This window comes from Chionomys nivalis, chromosome 6, assembly GCF_950005125.1.
Source record: "Chionomys nivalis chromosome 6, mChiNiv1.1, whole genome shotgun sequence".
Taxonomy (NCBI): Eukaryota; Metazoa; Chordata; class Mammalia; order Rodentia; family Cricetidae; genus Chionomys; species Chionomys nivalis.
This window is the reverse complement of record NC_080091.1, coordinates 14854221-14866883: the sequence shown is the minus strand read 5'-3', so window position 1 is coordinate 14866883 and position 12663 is coordinate 14854221. Positions and strand designations below refer to the sequence as shown.

Here is a 12663-nt window from a genome sequence, read left to right as displayed (position 1 = left end):
ACAGTCCCTTCTTCTGCACAGTCCTAAACTGCCTCTGTTCTATGAGATGCAACACACCATAGCTCATTTTCTCAGTGCATTGTCCAAGGAGCGCAGCCCTTCCTTCCAGAGCACCATCTGTCCCTGTCCCTCACAGGTCACAGGTCACAGGTCACAGGTCATGGTTGAGTCTCTCTTTTCCTCCCTCCCTCCCTCCCTACCACTTCCCCAGGCTCCTGAAACAGCTACCTTCTCTTAGAAACGGTCCTCTTTTACATGAGAATTCATCTCAGCAGCTTTTTCCACTTGAGATGCCTCCTTCCTTCAGGTTGCTAACCCTCCACACACAATCAGCTGTACTTCCGATTTGTTCTGCTCTTACCTACCTCTTAATTGCATTTTACTCTGTAAGTCACTGTTGGCATATCTGTTGCAACTCCTTGCAACAGGAAATGAAATGTTTTTTGTTGGTCTTTTGTTTACTTTCATATAAGCAAAGTCAAAATTAGCATTTGACTTTCAGGTCAACAGATGGACAACTGGTGAGTGATAAAAAAAAAAAAAATCAGGAAATGTCATGTATTAGTCCGCAATGACTCAGCTCTGTCTATCCTGATGTCGAAGCAGCAAATGTAGGTTGAACTTAGTCTTGTGTCTAAGAGCAAACTGAACAAGCCAGGTGTGGTGGTACACACAGATAATCTTAGGTCTTAGGAGGCTACGAGAGGAGAATTTTGAGCTCAAGGCCAGATTTGGTTACACTGTGAACTCCTCACCACCTTGCTCTACGTGCAAGACCCTGATACACACTCCAAACAAATAAAAGTCAGTCCCTCTAGTGCTTCCTTACAAACCAAACTCTGCCACACATAAAATGTGCTTAGGCCAGCAGATTCTTTAACCCTGTGACTGCAGATATAAACGAGTGTGAGACCACTAACGAATGCCGAGAAGACGAGATGTGCTGGAATTACCATGGCGGCTTCCGTTGTTACCCACGAAACCCGTGTCAAGATCCCTACGTTCTAACGTCAGAGAAGTAAGAAACATTAGGAACTTTATATGAAAAGTAAGAGGCTTCTGGTTCTCATGAGCCAAACTGGTGACTGCGTTTGTGTTTGTCTCTGCAGCCGATGTGTTTGCCCGGTCTCAAACACCATGTGCCGAGACATGCCCCAATCCATAGTCTACAAATACATGAGCATCCGATCTGACCGGTCCGTGCCTTCAGACATCTTCCAGATACAGGCCACAACTATTTACGCCAACACCATTAATACCTTTCGGATCAAATCTGGGAATGAAAACGGAGAGTTCTACCTACGAGTAAGTATGCTCCGGTAGTAGTAGCTGGCGGAAAGGTGGCCATTCACTGTGTGTGTTCCATGGCGTCAACCTAAAACCTAAGTAAGGAGCTTCACTTGTCGGCCTTGTGTCCGGCCTTCTGAAATATATGTAGTAATGCTATCAGATATTAAAACTTACTCTTTGCCGAAGAGTGAGATTCTGAAAGATTGAGAAGACTCCCAAAAGTCCCCCAGATTCCAAGTCATGGAATCTAATTAAGCTCCCCAAAACACAAGGATGCCCCAAATAGGTTCTGCAAACGCATGCTTTGTAACTGTACAGAGAAAAACACTCAGAAAGCTTCTCTTGTGATAAAATTTACTGATTGTTTTGATGTTTACACGTTTAACCTGTCCCTTGATATATTTTACAGATTGATGTTTACACGTTTAACCTGACCCTTGATTTATTAACTTCCTTCCTGCTCCAGAGTAGCAGGATCCCATTTCTTTGCCAGAAAATTAGAAGGGATTAATTTCTCAGAGCCAATTTCTAAGGCGAAAAACACAACTCAAAGTACTGTCCATTGCTTTTATTTTTCTTAATAGGAAAGAGTAGGTCTCATTAACATGTGATGTTTTAGACTTGAGCTATAGAAGTTGCCTCAACATGAGTATCACACAGTTCAGATGCTCATTTATTATTAATCAGTAACTGCACGGTAGCACAACAGCTCTTCTCAAATATTTCAATAAAGAAACTTTCTATTTTGACCTTTTAACCAATATTTAAAAAGATAACACCTTCCTGTACCAACATTATGCAGTTAGATGAAGTCCAAACATGTTTTTTTTTTCTCTATAGTAAACCTGGCATTTTGAAAATTATTTTTATTCTCTGAAAATCCTTTTCTCATGTATGAGGTGAAATATTACCAATTTTGTAGAGTATTAGAGATTTTAAATTATTTGTAGGATGTGCATGCCTGAAATCCCAGTATTCAGGAGAAGGAATCAGGCTTGCAAAGTTGAAGCCAACCTGGTCTCTTCAGTAAGTCTGAGGCCAGCCTGTGTCTGAGGCCCATCTGAAGTTCTGAGAAAGAGTTCATCTCAAATTAAGTATAAGAAAAATAACAGAACAATAAAAATGAGTACTCTAAGAATATTTAACACACAATTAAAATCAACTTCTACAAAAGTTCTACACTGGAATTCCACCTGTAGCCAGCATTTAATGCAGAAGGATCAGCCAGCAGGCCATAGTTGCAAACCTACTGTGTTCTTGGTGTTATGCTGGCTGCTTTGAGAAGCTAAGAAGACATTCAGTGCACTGTTCCTTCTTTCAAAGAGCTTTTTACTTAATAATTTTACCCTGGGTCAATCTACTGTTTGATTCTGTAGTCTAATAGAGGCCACAGTTGTGGGTAAGATCATTCACAAAGAGTATGGAAGGAGTGTCTCAATCGTTCAGAAGAGCACTAAAGTAAAGAAGGACTAAATCATGAGAGCCTCCCTCTGTAACCTTACCTGAGGACTACTGACCATCTCATCCACCACGACCTCCATGTCACCTGGCCACCATCTCCCAGATCCCAGCCATGGCCTGAGGTTTCTTGTCATTCAGTGCAGTATCACATGAGAATCTTGCTCTTCAGTGGCACAGGAAGTAGCTGACGCTCCTCTTTTCTACATGTCCTCACCCCCACTCTGTGAGCTACTGTCACCAGCACCCCACTTCCCCAGGCAACAGCCCCAGAGAAATGATGTGATTCACATATATTCCCTACCAAGCATGTGAGCACAGGTTGATAATACTAGAAAAGCTTGGGCTCCGCTTTCAGATAGGTCCTCGGTATGCTCAACAACCCTACTGCTTTTCTGTGTCTTTCGTACCATTGTCTTCAGCCCTTGTTTTCAAATATTCTCAGATTTAAGAAGTCCTTATACTCTATTTCTTAGTAGATAAGTCACTTCCTGTTTTGAAACCACTGACGCCAGCACTAACACTAATAGGCATAAATGTCCCATTCTATCCTGCTATCCCGCTCAAATGTACATCTGTGCTGTCCCTCTGGTTTCCAAAGATATTTTATATTTGCCAGTCAAGACCAGCCCAACACTATGTGCTTCTCCTCTGGACCCCTTCTCCATCAGACTGCCCCCACCTCCAAACGTTGAATCCTAGGTGTCCCATTGTCTCTCTTCTCCTGTGCTCTTTGCTCTGTGCTTCCTCACCTCTCAGCCATTCCTTTGTCTTTCAGTCAAATACCCTACTGACACTGCTCCAGGGAAAAGCCACCAATGACATCCATAACGTTAAATCCACAACTACTTCTCAGTTCCAATATTTGATTCTGCTTTGCTCTGTTGGAGGCTGCTACCACCACCCCCCCCCACACACACACACATGTTCTCCACTGAAGCATTTAGTTCTTCTCATCTTTCTTCTTTTTCTAATTTTTTTGGGGGGTCGGGGGTTTTCAAGACAGGGTTTCTCTGTAGTTTTTGGAGCCTGTCCTGGAACTAGCTCTTGTAGATAAGGCTGGCCTCGAACCCACAGAGATCCTCCTGCCTTTGCCCCCCAAGTGCTGGAATTAAAGGCGTGCGCCACCACCACTTGGCTGTTTTTTTTTATTTTTTTAATTATTTATGTGTATGTGTGTATTTTTATAGGTATGTGAACATGGGTGTGCCTAGGTGCCTGCAGAGGCCAGGTGAGGGTGTCAGACCCCTTTTATAAAGGAAAACATTTAATTGGGACTGGCTTACAGTTCAGAGGCTTAGTCCATTATCATCATGGTGGCATACAGGTAGACATGGTGCTGGAGAAAGATCTGATAGTTTTACAGCTTGATATGTAGGCCGAGGGAGTGAACTGTCTCCAATGGGCATAGCTTGAGCATAGGAGACCACAAAGCCCACCCCTACCGTGACACACTTTCTCCAACATGGCTACACCTACTCCACAAATCCACACCTCCTAATGGTGCCTCTCTCTATGAGCTTAAATTAGCCAATTACATTCAAACCACCACACAAACACACAATGTTAAGAAAATGAAAAATGACAATTTTCTTTGCCATTTCCAAGATTATCAGACTCTTACATGAACTCTTTAAAAAGGCTGGAATGATTCAATTTGTGGATAGAGAAATGCTAACATTAAAGGAAAGTGTGAAATGTTAACACATGTTATCAAAAAATGTGGGAAAATAAGAATTTGGAAAGCAAAGCCTTACCTTGGAGCCAGAGCAGATGGCGGGGTTAAGGTAAGGATGAAGGTTCAAGCAAGCAAGAACTATATTCCCCCTGGTTATTGCAGGAAGTATGCTAAAGAAAAATAGATTAGTTTTTTACAGTCTAGTTTCTTGAGTTCTTTATATATTTTGGAGATCAGACCTTCGTCTGTTGCGGGGTTGGTGAAGATCTTCTCCGTCAGTGGATTGTCTTTTTGTCTTAGTGACAGTGTCCTTTGCTTTACAGAAGCTTCTCAGTTTCAGGAGGTCCCATTTATTCAATGTTGCCCTTAATGTCTGTGCTGCTGGGGTTATACGTAGGAAGTGGTCTCCTGTGCCCATGTGTTGTAGAGTACTTCCCACTTTCTCTTCTATCAGGTTCAGTGTGTTCGGACTGATATTGAGGTCTTTAATCCATTTGGACTTGAGTTTTGTGCATGGTGATAGATATGGATCTATTTTCATTCTTCTACAGATTGACATCCAGTTATGCCAGCACAATTTGTTGAAGATGCTCTCTTTTTTCCATTGTATACTTTTAGCTCCTTTATGGAAAATCAGGTGTTCATAGGTTTGTGTGTTAAAGTCCGGGTCTTCTATTCGATTCCATTGGTCGACTTCTCTGGGTTTTGATCCTACTGCACGTACTGGCTTTGTGGGAGCCTAGGCAGTTTGGATGCTCACCTTACTAGACCTGGAAGGAGGTGGGAGGTCCTTGGACTTCCCACAGGGCAGGGAAACCTGACTGCTCTTCGGGCTGATGAGGGAGGGGCACTTGACTGGGGGATGGGGAGGGAAATGAGAGGCGGTGGCGGGGAGGAGGCAGAAATCTTTAATAATTAAATAGATAGATAGATAGATAGATAGATAGATAGATAGATAGATAGATAGGAAAAATAGAAACTCTAGCCCCAGAAAAATCATTCTCTCCACCCCTCTTTTCTCGTTATTTTAGCAAACAAGCCCTGTGAGCGCAATGCTTGTGCTTGTGAAGTCACTAACGGGACCGAGAGAATACATCGTGGACCTGGAGATGCTGACAGTCAGTAGCATAGGGACTTTCCGCACAAGCTCCGTGTTACGATTGACAATAATAGTGGGGCCATTTTCGTTTTAGCCTTTATGAGAGTCCACCACATGCATTTAAATAAGCCAAAGAATATTGTTACATTAAAGCACTATTTTATTTATAGATATATCTAGTACATCTGTATCCAGACAGTTACACAATGATAGGAAGTGGGCATTTAATCTGTAAGATTCAAAGTTTATCTTTATCACTGAGTGTAAATTAGACATTAAGCCACCAAATGTTCTTCTTGAAGGGAGCTAAGCATATATTATCTGGTGAAACTTGGATTCTTTCCTATAAAAATGGGACCAAGCAATGATACTGTTCTGTGGTATGTAGAGAAATACATAATTCCACAGGCCATCTCATGAGTATCGGCCATCTTAACATCAAGAGCAAGGAGGAGGGGTTTTTTAACTGCTTTGTAAGAAAAGGGGGGAAAAGTCAATAAAGATATATTTCTTTAGAAAATGAGAATCTGCCATGTTTGTGTTAATCTGTATTTTAGTGTTATTGGTACTGCTTATTGTTCATCAGTAAATTATTACTGCACAATATAGTGGTTTCTGTAGGACTCTTGAACTATGTCATAAATTTTATCCACAATTCCAAATGAATCATAGATCTCCTCAAAATTTACCGCATTGGAAAGTCTATGAGGAGCAGTAAAGAAAACAGCTTTTTGTAAAACCATGTTAGAATCCTTCACAGAAGCAAGCACGTGTAGTAGAATTGCTGAAGCAAGAAGTGCACCCAAGGTTCAGAGAGAAATGGGAAAAGAAGTATTTCCCTGGAGACATCCCTGTTTCTAAGCTTGACTTCTAGCAAGCCTCTGGTTTGTCAGGAAGAGTCTAGTCCTTGTGCTTGCACGCATAGAGGAAGGAATGGTGGCTCTTTAACCATTTAAGATTCACATTAGCCTCCATTCCCAATCCTATGAAAAAGCTCCATGTCTTGTTTGTGTAAAATAACTGCTTCTCTTTGATGTATCATATTTTTAACTAAAATAAATATTCTAAAAGATCACCCAGTTTTCAGAAGTTTTTTTAATGTGGCCAATAAGAGATGACATAATTTTTATGTATTGAGAAAAATCAATTGTAATTGTCAGAGCAAGAACAATCTTTATTTTTTATATATAAAATAATAAAGTAGGAGATGAAGACATACAAAGACTATTACAATCATGCCACAAGTAAAAATGTCACAAGTAACCTCACTGCTGAAAACAAATGTCTTTCAGAGTTGACTAAATCGGAAAGAATTGTCCAAAAGACAATTCACTAGGGAACAAAATACCAGCCCCATGTGTGTAAGGAGGTTAGGTGGGTTTCAGCCACAGCAGGACACAGAAACACAGACAGCACAAGATCCTGCTGGGCAGTCACAGGGCTGCTGGACTGTGGAGCACACCCCCTCACCTGCCACACAAGGTCTAGTCTACATAAATTAGAGATTGGCACAAACTCTTCCATTTCTAACCAATCTAGATGTACCCCCATTTGGATAAAGCACTCGAGTTAAGAGCTGAATACAAGAACACTTTAGGAAGTGAGGATCTACAACACTTGTGCTGGTTATTGCTTTAATGATCAGTCTTAAGGCAAATGTTGCTGCAAAGCATCAAGTCACTACTGTACAATGTGCTGGTGTCTATGGGACTCTATGCTTTATCAGAGATTTCATCCAAAGCCTAAGATTTTATCCAAGATTTTCCATCTTAAAAAGACAGACTTGTCTATAGTTCTCCAGGACAGTGCAGAAGTAACAGGGATCTATAGAAGACTCATGCATAAATGTTGGCCCTCTAGCCTCCCTTCAAACGTGGCATATTAGATCTGGATCAACAGAAGCCATTAGCTGCCAAAAAGATGATTTACCTTTTAGTCCAAAGTCTGGCCCAACCCACAAATCACAGACACATTGAAAGACTGACAGTCCCACGGAGGCGTTCCTTTCTTTCAATTGTGGCAAGTGCACACGTCAAAGGATGCACGACTTTAGTATGTGCAGCCCCGAAGTGCACACTTCAGCGGATGCAGCATGCTCACTAAGCTGTGCAACTGTCTCCACTCTCTAGAGCCATAGCATTTTATTCACTAAAAAAGCCCATTCTAGTCACTCCCAGAACCACTTGTCACAGACTCCTGTAAGAGCTACTTCAGTCTGGATTTGTCAGCTCTGACATTTCCTATAAATAGAAACATATATATGTGGGCTTTTGAGTCTGACCTCCTTCACTTAGCATGTTTCAGAGATCACTGACAAGCATTTATCTGTAATTCTCACAACACAGTTTCTATCTGTAATTCGTTCCTGGTTGTGTTCATTGCGTAGATACACATTTTGCTCATCAATTCATCAGCTAGGTATCACTTGATCCATTATTTCTGCCTCTAATTCTTCTTGTCATACATTTTTACAAAAAAAAAGAAAGAAAGAAAGAAAGAAAGAAAGAAAGAAAGAAAGAAAGAAAGAAAGAAAGAAAGAAAGAAAACACCTGAGTATTTACTCACTTATTTCAGAGTCAAAATTACCCCATTTTCAGCAAACTTTTGCCTAGGAGAGGATAGCCAGTATTTTTTTTTAATTTTTAATTCACAGGAACAAAGCCTTGCAAAGACTTTATAGGCACAACAATCTTCAGTACACATAAAAATCACATGCTCTCTTTGACTGTGGTTTGAAATCCAAAGTCGATGATGACCCAAATTAACAAAGGCTATAAAACAAAGCCCTGTTTGTTCTCCAGCTGTACAGCTCCATCCTCTTGTCCTTGAAAACCACTGATCTGAAGCAGTTCCCATGGCTGGGAACTACAGCGTGATTCACTGTCAAAGTTATAATTAGACTTTTTCTATTGGCACACATTCATTGAGGATTTTTACTGTAACCCTCTTCAGCACTGGCTGGTATATTGCAGAAGAACCAGCATTCTAACAGATTCAAGCTTATGGTGCCTCGGTCATTTTATCTATAAAACCAGAAGGTTGAAACAAGGTATTTTCCCAACTTTAAACCCTTTTTAATCCCTTCCCCATGGATGCATTGAGAGCTCCCTCAAAGTACCAGGGTACTCTGTGAATATGGCCATTGTTGGGAAGTACCGCATACCTGGGAGAAAAAAAAATGACTATTGTCCAAAAATAGATCCTCACACTATAGGTTCATCTTCTGAGGTCATGAAAATAGTCCAGTTCAGCTACAAGTTTTTAATATTTACAATATAAAATACATTTGTACGTATTAACTCTTAAATGATGTCTTTTTAAAGTATTAGAAGGGCAATGTACAGGGAAGTCAGAGGCTAACACATGGCAGACTGTCTCTCCTTATGCCTTGTGGGTTCTGGGGAATGGACTCAGGTCATCAGGTTTGCAGCTAGCACCTACCCACCGAGACGCCTCCCTCATTTCTCTCCACTGATACTAACCGAAACAGGACTATGAAGTGAACATCATTTTAAAACTTGCCTTATGCACAGAGAAGGAGCCAGTCACAAGTACAGGCAATGTACTCCTAGAGAAATGTTTGCATTTTTCCTCAGGGGCCTCAGAAATGAGGACTGATCCAAGCCTATTCTAATGGGTAAGGCCTTGATGTTTTCTGAATGGATGGCTCTTCCGAAAGTAGTCAGGAAAGGACTAGTGATTAAGTCCTCTCCAAAGGAGGATTACTTCCCTCGGTTGCCAAATCGCTACCCCAAGCAGCTTGACAGCATGTGATTTCCATTCCCTTGAAAAAAGAAACTCTCCTGTCACACACCCTCCTTTTTAAGTAATCAAAAGACTCATGAACTTACATCTGATCTTGTTGGGTCCTTTGGCTTCTAAGATGTGCTCAAGTCTGCAGTGTATTGAGCAAGGTACCCGTACCCAGAATGTACTTAAGACTTAAGAGTTTTCCATAGCCATACCCCAAGTCTTAATATCGCCAGGCAATCCGTTTCCTCCCAAGCTCTTCCATAGACAGTTGACTGCATCACCAGCCAGCCTTGTTACTTACATAATCTACAGTCACAGCCACTGTCACACAGTCAAGACAAAATCATACGTCTCCATACTGTAAAGTTATTTACTTTCTCGAGTTGTAGCAAATTTGTTTGCTTTAACTCCAAAGAGATAAAAGTGCTTTACGAACAGTATCCTCAACACATTGAAATGCCAGGAGTTGATTCTACATGAAAGAAATTCCTAAAGAAATGAAAGCGTGTCTGTAAAGCTCACAATGGAATGCCCTGCATGTGGGGACTCTCAGAGGCAGAGTGGAGACAATGGGCTGGGTCTAGTGCTGGTCAAGAAACTGGATGAAAAGGCTTACAGAGCCCATGCTGCCCCAAGAGTAATGGGAGGATTCGTATAAAGGATATTGACATTCATAAGTTACTACTGAGAGAGAAATATGCACAACATCACAGAAAGGCTGTTCCTTTGGAGGCCTGGAAAAGGACATCACAGTGAAACTTTCAGCCATCAGTGATGCCCCAAGCTCGCCTCATGTGTTTGAATGAAAGAGGAAAAGAAAAGACAAGCTTGGGTAACGGTGCCTGCTGCCAAGTGTGATGGCTTGAGTTCAAGCCCCAAGACTCATAAGATGAAAGCAAAGAATTGACCCTGAAAAGTGGCCTCTGACCTACACACACACACACACACACGCACACACATACACACATACACACATACACACACATACATACACACACACACATACATACACATACACACACACATACATACACACACACGCATACACACACACACATACATACACACACACATACATACACACACACATACATACACATACACACACACGCATACATACACACACACATACACACACACATACATACACATACACACACATACATACACACACACACATACATACACACACATACATACACATACATACACATACACACATACACACACACACATACATACACATACACACATACACACACACATACACACACATACACACACATGCACACACACGCATATGCGCACACAGAGTCTAATTTTTAGTTTAAAAAAATATTTTAAAATAATTATTTACTAAGATGTAGGACACCCCTAGAAAGCACCCTTAATATGTCACCTCGCTCTGTGAGAAAGATGTTTTAATGAATCTAAAGGATGCACTAGAAAGATTAATTATCTAAGACCACTGAGCATCGCCCCACGAGTTCATTGTTTGGGAAGATCCTTCACAAAACGGCTTCTGTCTCCATGAATTTGAGCAGTTGCGTGTGTTTTAAAGAGCTCTGTGTGCTGCTAACTTTCTAGTGCTCCCTTTAAAACACACAGAGCAGCTGCTGCTCTGCTTACGTGCTATGCACAAGCAGCCCACGAGAGACAAAGCCCTCCATTAACGTGTTGAATTATTTTTAACACACATACTTCCGTCCCAAATCAACATCCCTGAACGATGGCATGTGTCCATGTCCCCAGCTGGGGGGGGGGGGCACCTGCGAACTACAAACCCAAAGTGTCACACATCTGCTCCCAGAATGGCCAGTCTTGTTTCATCTGGCCCACAGACTAAAATATCAAGACTGTTGAACAGAAACGAGGCAAAAGCGAGCTGCCTCCTACATGCAGTCAACGCAGAGGTCTGGTTAAGCCATTTATATTGTAAGCACATGTGCATGCTAACTCAGCACAGACCCTCTTAATAAGTCAGAACTGGAGTATAAATGCAGTAGAATTTTAAAGACCCAAGTGCAATGCTCAATTCTTTTCTAAAAAAAAACCTTCCCATAGAAACTCAGTTTCTGAAGGATTAGCATTATCTTCAAATATAGGCATACAACACAAACAAATGATTGAGTAAATATATAGTCCCCAAATTGTGTATTTCCTTTAAAAACCGTATTCCATGGTTTTGTATTTTAATGTTTAGACTATGTTTCATGTTGTAAAATACTTGATTAAGTCGGGTATCTCAGTTTGCACCGTCCATAAGCATATCTTGGCTCAAAAACTATAACATGGAAGTGGTTTGAGAGACTGTCACAGACAGCACACGTGAGAAAGGAAGCAAGGCGATGACGAGAGATATCTTGAGCCAAAGAGGGAGCACACTATGGACAACTTGAGCTCAGTTCTGGAACCTACCCCCACCAAATTCTGGGAAACTCGCTTTGGAAGTGGTCCATGAGAGACCAAACAGACTGGGGCATCACCTACCAGTATGCACACACCAACACCTGCCTACAAGTGAGTGGACACGCTGGTGCTGGAAACATTCCGTGGGCAAATGGGAAAGGCTCCTTTATATGGAGCACTACCAGAAAATTACAAACATCTATCCTAGCTCCCAGTAAACTTCCATGGTACAGATGGGGTGGGACACTGACATCTCAAGGTCAGTTTCAGCCCAGATGACTCTGGCAACCACAGTCTGTGTCACCGGGTCACTCCTTGGCAGTCTTCTGTCACATGAATCCGTCACATAAACTTTTCTTCTCTGCAGGTGTCAGCTAGCGATTTACGCTCATGCTGTAATGAATCAGGCAGAAAGACAGCTAAGTAGAAAGTGTATGCTTCATGGTTGACATGACATCGATCTCACCCCGTCATTCTACACCAGACTGTGGAGTGTTATATAAAATGGGGTGCTCTTGGATGTCAACTCCAGAGGATCTAACAAAGCTGAAGTAGCGAGAGCCTTTCCCAAGACCTTGGAAAGGCCCCTAGCTATGTGTCCACCTGGTCCTATACTCATAGGAAATTTACAGAAGTAATGCGCTTCAGCTGATTTGTAAGGTAGTACCTGTGTTTTAGATTCACAGTCACCTTTTCTTTCATCTCACACAGCACCTGAACTTCACAAGCAGTTTTTGGACACAGTTGAAGCAGGAAGCATTTATATGGTCAACAGTCAATACAGTATATACAAAATAGAGCTCCTGTCTGGGTACAAATGTTTCCTAGTTTATACCACCCTCTGTAGAGGAAGCGGGGAAGAGGAGAGGAAAGGGGGATAAGGACGGGGACAGGAGAGGGATACAAATTTGTCAGAACCAAAAACTAATCCATGGAAAGTTCTTCCAGTCCCTGGAGATATGAAGCAGTAAGGAGA

At 41.7% G+C, this 12663-nt stretch overlaps 1 protein-coding gene across 1 annotated transcript in view; it reads left to right on the top strand.

Annotated features, from left to right (window-relative positions):
* The window catches only part of Efemp1 (EGF containing fibulin extracellular matrix protein 1), a 67233-nt gene extending 60643 nt beyond the window's left edge, over window positions 1-6590 (top strand). The window contains exons 9-11 of the mRNA XM_057772125.1: window positions 895-1018; window positions 1110-1305; window positions 5458-6590. Of these exons, the coding sequence (XP_057628108.1) occupies window positions 895-1018; window positions 1110-1305; window positions 5458-5619 (482 nt within the window). The 3' untranslated portion in view covers window positions 5620-6590. The remainder of the gene's footprint in view (window positions 1-894; window positions 1019-1109; window positions 1306-5457) is intronic.
* The last annotated feature ends 6073 nt before the right edge of the window (window positions 6591-12663 follow it).